This window comes from Chondrus crispus, genomic scaffold (assembly GCF_000350225.1).
Source record: "Chondrus crispus Stackhouse genomic scaffold, scaffold_31, whole genome shotgun sequence".
Classification (NCBI taxonomy): domain Eukaryota; phylum Rhodophyta; class Florideophyceae; order Gigartinales; family Gigartinaceae; genus Chondrus; species Chondrus crispus.
The window spans coordinates 228,958-237,128 of NW_005179222.1; the positions used below are offsets into that span (position 1 = coordinate 228,958).

Here is an 8,171-nt window from a genome sequence, read left to right on the forward strand (position 1 = left end):
GGGGGTTCGGGGGGAGGGTAAATGTGTTTGCAGGGGGGCTTGCAGGGGGCAGGGTGGAGATGGGCCCGGGAGGGACTGTGGCTCGACACGAGGGAGGGGGCTGGAAAAAATGCATTGAGAGGTCTGGGGAGCGGGCGGAAGGCGTGTGCAAACCGTGCGCGCTCCTGCGGTGGACGAGTGTTTTTTTTCGTATGACAAGTACACGCGCCCGTCAGCCAGGCATCACGACGTGGCAAGGACACTTACACGCGCGACAGGCGAGAACATGCGTTCGTGCGGCTTTCGTCTTCCGCATCCCCGAATACCGCTTCCACACGCACCCCAGCAGCTTGCATGCTTGCTTGTGCAACCACCTCATATCCGCCAACGCTCGTCGTCGCTGATCCGCGCAGTGCAAAGGGCCCCCGCTCCTGCCTTCCCCCCTCCTTGTCGTCGAAAGGGGGCGCGTGGCCGACCTTCCTCCCCGTATTCACGCTTTTGTCGTCACTATCATCAACAAGCTGTTTCTACGCACAAATCTGCTGGCATCCCGCCATCCCCATCCTTCGCGCAGGCAGCCAGGTTTAGACTTGCGGGGGAGTCTTTTCCGGAAACCCGTCCACGTCGTTCGGCTTCTGTACGCCGTGATACCATGCCATGCCTGTCGTCGTGCGGCATAGCGCCCCGCATCGTGAGGCTTCCCAGGGGCTGTGGTCTCAGGGGGTGCTGCGCCCCAGGGGGTGCTGCGTCCGCAGTAACTTTATATCGAAGCAAAGATCATGGCAATCCGCTCCTCCTCTCCTTGTCGTCGAATGGATGCAACCTACTTGCGCACTTGGCATCTGTTCCAATCTAAATTATTGTAGCATCGTATGCCTCCACGGTACCCCTTGTCAGGTGCACAATGGCCGTGTAACAACGCTGGCGACGCGCGGGACATGCTGACGCTCGTTTCCGTCCCGATCTGCGAAGGTCCGCCGCAGACGGCTATATCTCGCGATGCGTGCCTCCACCGAATCGGTGCAGTGCGACTAGATCTCATCGGCGAAGATATTGAGACGCAAGACGGCTGCCGCGGGCGTCTTTATTATAACTTAGAATACTGCAAGGTGCATGATGATACTGTGCTACACAACCACCCACCACCTTCCGCTCCACAACACTAATCTGTGAAATCTTACCACGGATTTCACATTCTTTTTCATACAGTCATGTACAGACGCCTGATTACACGCCAACCAACGGTGCCCCATCCAGACTGTCGTCTCGAATCGCGGAGTGAATGCCGACGACAATTGCTATGAACCACAGGACGGAAAATATTAGGGACAACCCATTCCCCACGAAAACAGCAAGCAAACCGCAAACAATCGCAATGATCCACTTCCCCTTCTCATCAATACTTACTTTTCCAATTTCTACCGTCTCAGGGTGCGCAACAAACATATAGTACACCACGGCCACCCAAGCTATCATGTAAAGTAAGCTCCCCAGATGTCCGAAAGCGAAAAACAGCACATGCAAACAAGTGAGCAAGAAATAATTGTAAAAATATGTTTCGACGTTGTTTCCCATGCGCGTTCTGACCTCCTCCAGCGGGGGAAGGTTCATGGCTCTGAGGTTGAAGAACTCGCCCCACGAATGAGAGCTTTGCCACACAAGGGACGCCCGGTCCCCGAACGACAGTTCGGAAGCAGGATCCAGCGGTTGAAGGTAGAGATGGCTCACATCTGGCATCGCGTCCTTGGCCTTGTCCACCGCATTCGATATGATGCTTCTTGTCTCTACTGCCACTGCGCTAGAAGTGGAGGCAGACCCTTGCACGGGCGTGTAGTCGTTTTGCGCGCTCATGTCGTCTTGCAAGTAGGTGTATGCGTCTGTTCTGCGGCTTGGAGAGGGTGCCGTACGGGTGAGAGGCGCGCTTAGAATGCGGGTAGTCGCGGGTGATGAAGAGAAGCGGATGTCAGGAGCAAGGTTTTTGCGGATATGAGCCCTCCTTGCCTTGCACTTACGATAGATTGTGGTGCCAGGCACTGGCTTTACGTGGAGGCCGAACGAACAGAGAGCAGCTTTGTCTCAAGGATTCACTTGGTAGGGCTTTGGTGTACCGTAAGGGGGCGCGTGATGAGAGTTTGGGGGGTGGGGAATAGGGGCACTGAGGACGGAGACGAAGACTGGGCCGATAATGACCCTGGAAGCGAAGGATATCTTATGAATTCGTTTGATAGGATAACAGCGAGTTATCCTATGCGATAGTACATACAGTACAGGGGTCCCTATCTATTAGTGCCGCCCCATACGGAAACCAAGAAACCAGCACTATTCCGAAACAGCATTAGTCTGTAGCATCGCTACACTACAGTACATGGATCTCTGTACCTATTCGGAAATTACCATTGGCTTGCTCTGCTTTGATTCTATGTCTTCGTATTTTGCAGTTAGAAACGCCTGCTTCAGAACCTTCAGGGACGATAACGGGTCAAACACTTGACATTCCGCCGCCAAAATTTCCAGATCTCCAAACAATTCCGTGATCTCAACGACACTCGGTTCGCCTGTAGATCGGTGATTTCGGGCCTCTGTGCTATGGTCAGGCGCCTACGCGTCGTTCTGTCTTCTCTGGGAGCGGAACCATTGCATTTATTGACCCTGAACGGTGTTCGGTTCTGAAAGTAGCTTTGAATTTTTTGGCCAGTTCGAAGCGAGAGGGACGGGGCCGGTAACTAGTGTCTAGCCGACAATTTTCCTCATTTGAGATTGAGGTTCAACTTATTTTATTATTTTTATGAGGTCAAATGGCCTCATTTGAGGTCACTTGTCGGCTAGACACTAGAGGGTGACGGTTGTTACTGTAGTATTTTTATCAAGAAAATTTATGTTACAACTCGTTACATGTGGCGTTTGTTGTGTTTCGGATTACTAATCCGAAGGTTGCACTAACAAAAGCGGCACTAATGGGCGTCCCCTCTAGTATTAGGTACCTGTCAGCATGCCGGGTTTCAGGGAGACAGGTGTACTGTAGCACTGTACAGTACATTGCACATTGTGTAACATTACCCTTGGGTACCGCACCTGGAACATGATGACAAATCATACATGTCAACCAACATGTCCTGAATTATTCTGTACACGTGTCAGTGTGTGGACTTGTTAACTACTCGTGCTCATTTGTAGTTACATGGGTAGCTGCCGGGGTGGCGTGCTCTTTCTGTAAAGCTCTGTGATGTAAGCCGTAGGATCTACAGACCCTAAATTGCCGCCCCGCCGGCGCCCACCGCCCGACAGATCCACAGTGTAGCTCTTCAGAGCATCATCGCCTCCTCACTGCCAGCTCGGACACACGCCTGTGTTATTGCAATCGACTAACTTCGCAATGGCTCGCGTCAAGTTTGCAAAGAACAAGGCCTATAGCAAGCGCTACCAGACTAAGTGGCGCCGTCGCCGCGAGGGAAAGACAGATTACCAAGCCCGTCGTCGCCTGGTAACTCAGGATAAGCGGAAGTACAACTCCCCGCGCTACCGACTCGTTGTTCGTTTCACCAACAAGTACGTTTTCCGATGCGCTTCTTATGCCAATGCAGATCATCGGCCTTGGGTGTCTTGCCTCTTTGCGTTACTCTGATGCGTTGCCATTCGATGTGGATCGTCTCGATCTGCCGTCGTCTTCCGTATAGCTTCAGTGCCAATCGAGCACAGTCCTGTAGCGCCGATCTGGGAACCAAATTGGAAGCGGTTATTTCTCGCTCCCGCGAGGGCAGTAACTGCGCGAATATGCTGTTGTACATGAGGCGAAACTGATGGCATTGCCACGGACCTTCGTCGTACGAAGTAGCATCTGTGTTCCTAACGTGTTTGAATCGTACTCTCCTTCATTTCTTTTAATCACTCAGGGACATCATCTGCCAGGTTGTTGCCGCTCGTATCCAGGGTGACGAGATTCTCACCTCCGCCTATGCCCACGAGCTTCCTCGCTATGGTATCAAGCACGGCCTCACCAACTTCGCCGCGGCTTACTGCGTGGGTCTTCTCTGCGCTCGTCGTCATCTCTCTAAGCTCGGTCTCGATGAGCTCTACAAGGGTGTCGAAGAGGTAAGCGGTGAGATGTACGAGATTGAGGAGGACGATGAGAAGCGCCCGTTTACTGCCCTTTTGGATATCGGCCTTACTCGCACTACCACTGGTAAGAAGGTGTTCGCCACGATGAAAGGCGCCGTGGACGGTGGTATGAACATTCCTCACAACGAGAAGCGGTTCCCGGCCTACACGAAGGAGGAAGGCTTTGACCCTGAAGAGTTGAAGAGTCGCATTCTCGGTGTTCACGTGTCTGAGTACATGAACTACCTTCTCGAAGAAGATGAGGATGCCTACAAGAGGCAGTTTGCCAAGTACATTGCGGACGGGATTCAACCCGATGATATTGAGGACTTGTACGTCGAGGCTCACCAAAAAATTCGCGCTGACCCTTCTTTCAAGAAGAAGGAGAAGTCTGATGGCCCGCACAATGATAAGTGGCGCATGGTGAAATTGACCTATGATCAGCGCAAGCAGGCTGTGAAGGATAAGCTCGCTGCCCATCTCACTGCTCAAATGGCAGCTGCCGCCGAATAAACATCGTCTGTTGGACGTCATTTCGCAATGGGTTTCGGTTTTTGTCATTTCTGAGCCTTTGTCCTGTACTCGCCAGTACAACTCTGTACGAACCATACAGGCAGCTTCATCATGGCGATGCTCTCTGTAGGCCAGATTCATAGTTGAGGCAATTGACGGACAGGCGCGTGGGGTCTGATGACACGAAACGGGTGTGAGAATATCATAGGGTTCTTTCTTCCGAACCAGAGGTCGTTTAAGGCAAAGAGGACATCTCAGACAAAAATGTCAATACGACTAAACTTTACAATGTGTATTTCACGCCCGTTTCAGTCACGCCATACTCTCTTGGCGCATTGCCTTATCTGTTCTCTTCTCCTTCGCCACCTGATCGGCATCGGAGAGGCTCTGTCCTGTAGCCGCGAGGTAAACGTCATCAAGAGTTGGCTTCGACTGTGAAAAGCTGAAGAGCTTTTCGAATCCAATCTCTCCGAGCGCACCGACAATTTCGCCTCCTACACGGGCGTTCGATGAGCTTACGACAAGCTCAAGAGTATTGTTCCTGACTCGATTAATGATGGCTTCTTGCGCTAACCCACGTTTTCGAAGTGTAGCGCATGCGAGTTCGGCTTCTTCCATTTCTGTAAATTCCTGCAGGCGAATGGAGATGCGATCGCCGCCGAGACTGTTTTTCAGCTCTGTCGGAGTCCCTTCAGCAATAACGACGCCTTTGTCCATGATGACTACTTTGTCAGACAGCACATCAACCTCCTCTAAGTAGTGTGAAGTCAAAATAATTGTACCGCCTTGCGAGCGATGGTGTCTCAAAACATTCCAGATTACCATTCGAGACTCGACATCTAACCCAACAGTAGGTTCATCAAGAATCAAGATTGGGGGTTGATGGAGAAGAGCAATGGCCATGTCGAGTCTTCGAATAACTCCCCCCGAATACACACCAGCCTGACGGTCAATAAAGTCTTTCAAGCCCAAAACTTCTATGTATGCTTCAATGTTCCTTCGTTTAGTCGCGCGATCGAGATGTGCGAGGTCTGCAAAGAGTTCGAGATGCTCCCGACCAGTAAGCACCTTGTCGAGCCCCGCGCTCTGCGCGACAAACCCGAGCATCTCTCTGGCAAGGTACGGATCCTTGTGCACGTCAATTCCGAACATTTGGGCGGTCCCGGAATCCGGATCAGACATGGTGGAGATGCATCGCAACGTGGTCGTCTTTCCGCTGGAGTTGGGCCCCAGAAGGCCAAGGACCTGCCCACGGTTTGCGCTGAAGGACACGCCGTCGAGGGCTGTGATAATCTTGTTTTCTTTTTTATCGCTTCCTTTGCCTTTTACGCGCTTTTTGAAGGTCTTGCGGAGATCCGTAACGAGGACGGCCGGGTGTTTTTCAGCTAGTTTGTCTAGGTCGATGTCTTCCGCGCGGTTGTAGAAGAAATTAAACAACATTGTGGGGGCCTTGTGTCTGTGAGCTTGTCTTGCCGGGGGATTTTGGCGGTGACTTGATGAAGGAAGGAATAAAGAGAATCGGAGGCAGCCAGCCTGCTGACATGCCGTCGTTCCTGTGGGTGATCGTGCACCGGGTCGGATTGATACAGGCGCCACAAAACAGGGTGTCATGATGAAGGGTTTAGATCTGTCGCGGGAATCAAGCGTGGCTCGGGAAGGGATGTCGTCAGAGGACGCTAATTGAAGCTGAAGTTGTTCCCGGTTCTCTGCGCTCTGAAAAATGCAAAGGAGGAAAGGCGTGGCATGCAGCTCGTAGTTGATCCGGCAAATAGTCGGCGACTACCGAAAGCGCATAGCGTATACTCGAAGCGCAAGAAGGGGAGAATAGGAGCGGGTCGATTCACAGGAGTGCACTGATTCGAGAGTGTTATCGACGTTGCAGCTCGTCGCGACGCGGTCGTTGCACGATGAGGTGGACATAAAAGTCGGGCCTCGTGTTGTTGGTGAACATATGAGCCCTTTCGCTCTATTATCCTTGCTGGACAAGTCATGCCCTATCGGTGTTCGTATCCAATTCGGAATCATTCTGATTCTCTGTTTTTCTCTGTTTTTTTGTTTAAAAAAAAATTGTAGACACGTGTCCTCAATAGTGAAGCTTGAAGCAGTAGACTGCTTCTCACTGTTGGGTGTCGTCTACGCTGATCGGTAACTTACAGTGGAGTATACTGCACGGCTACTGCCCACACAGTGCAGTTCAGTTTGAAAGCACTGCATGCGATATCTTACAATTACAGCAAACGAAGAAGAAAGACGGCAGGCAGTGTGCACACAGTGCCGTAGTAGCCGTCCTGGGCCTTAGCTACAGTGCGTTACAAAAATATAGCCGTTTCGGAAAAAATGTCGTACTGTAGTCAGAAAAGCGTTCTACAGAAAACGACTAGCACATGTTACTCCAAAACAAAGCTGAAACATTGTGGAGACGTTAAAACTAAAACGGCAGCATCTAGCTTGAGCAGACAAGCAATTGTTCGTATCCGTTAGTAACATAATTATAGCCTTTATACACTCCGTGCAAAATAAAAAGATACTTAAATGCGATAAAGACCTCAACATAGTTTAACATTGATCCTCACCACTCCCACAGCAAGGCCCTACCTCACACCACCGATTCACACAACCCAGCATGCCGAGAGGAACCAAATTAACGCTCGTTGAGCAAGGAAAAACCCTCGCGTTTAAGGAGGAAGGATTCATACCTACTGAAATAGCACGGCGTCTGGGGCGATCCGGGAAGGTCGTCGCTAACTTTTAAGAGATCCCGAATCGCATGGGACTAAGAAGAGTCCCGGAAGACCGTCAAAGTTATCACCGAGGGAAAAAAGGTGGATAAAAATCGAGATTTCTAAAGAACCACAGAGCTGCGCCTCTGTTAAAATAAATCTCGATTTACAAGTATCACGCCAAACAATATGGCGTGAGGTTAGGAAACAGGGGACACACAAGTATCAGAAACGAAATCCTGTCCCACTATTGACTGAGGCTCATAAAACTGCCCGTGTAAACTGGGCTGCCAATCATGCTCATTGGTCCCAGGAATGGAACGATGTGATATTTTTGATGAGAAAAAGTTCAATCTAGATAGGCCTGACGGGTTCCAGTACTATTGGAGAGATTTGAGGAAAGAAAAGCAGCAATTTTTCTCACGACAGGGACGGCAGCGCCAAACTTTCGTCCTTTAATTGCATGAACGGATACAGCCCCAACACGGCATTGCAAACAACCCATGTTCACTCACAGCATTCTACTGCTTCGCTTTTGATGCCACAGCCTATCTACTTGGTCGCGAATGTTTAACGGCAGTTACAAGCCTACAAAAGACAAGAGCATCAAAGAAACGATCTCTGAATCATTTTACATGCCTCCTCCTTTCCTTTTCCTTCCTGGCTGATGGATATGAGGGAATATCCGCTAGGTCAAGTCACTCCAACAATCTGATCAAGGACAAAACCTCATGGTTTTTATTTGCTTGCATTTTATTGGGTATCGTAAGTTGAAAATTTAGAACGCAACAGTAGTTTTCACTACGTATACATAGTTGAAGTCGGGAGAAAAAATGCGAGTGCGAAGACGGGAGCAACTGTCTA

The 8,171-nt window shown here is 50.5% G+C and overlaps 4 protein-coding genes; 2 read left to right on the forward strand and 2 right to left on the reverse strand.

Annotated features, from left to right (window-relative positions):
• The window catches only part of CHC_T00005730001 (hypothetical protein), a 5,272-nt gene extending 4,639 nt beyond the window's left edge, over positions 1–633 (reverse strand). The window contains exons 1-2 of the mRNA XM_005717617.1: positions 498–633; positions 1–241 (exon numbers count right to left, since the gene is read on the reverse strand). The exon at positions 1–241 is cut by the window's left edge and continues 3,957 nt beyond it. Coding sequence (XP_005717674.1) covers positions 1–241; positions 498–633 — 377 coding nt within the window. The remainder of the gene's footprint in view (positions 242–497) is intronic.
• A 3-nt stretch (positions 634–636) lies between these two features.
• On the forward strand, positions 637–924 carry CHC_T00005731001 (hypothetical protein). Its single transcript, XM_005717618.1, has one exon. It carries the CDS (start codon positions 637–639, stop codon positions 922–924), a length of 288 nt encoding a protein of 95 aa, XP_005717675.1.
• Positions 925–3,294: 2,370 nt separating this feature from the next.
• CHC_T00005732001 (hypothetical protein) lies at positions 3,295–4,882 on the forward strand. XM_005717619.1 is given in 4 exon segments: positions 3,295–3,352; positions 3,353–3,525; positions 3,870–4,587; positions 4,588–4,882. 2 exon segments carry the CDS (start codon positions 3,353–3,355, stop codon positions 4,585–4,587), a joined length of 891 nt encoding a protein of 296 aa, XP_005717676.1. The 5' UTR covers positions 3,295–3,352; the 3' UTR covers positions 4,588–4,882.
• Positions 4,883–4,899: 17 nt separating this feature from the next.
• Positions 4,900–6,198, reverse strand: CHC_T00005733001 (hypothetical protein). The gene has a single exon (XM_005717620.1). It carries the CDS (start codon positions 6,196–6,198, stop codon positions 4,900–4,902), a length of 1,299 nt encoding a protein of 432 aa, XP_005717677.1.
• Between the last annotated feature and the right edge of the window lie 1,973 nt (positions 6,199–8,171).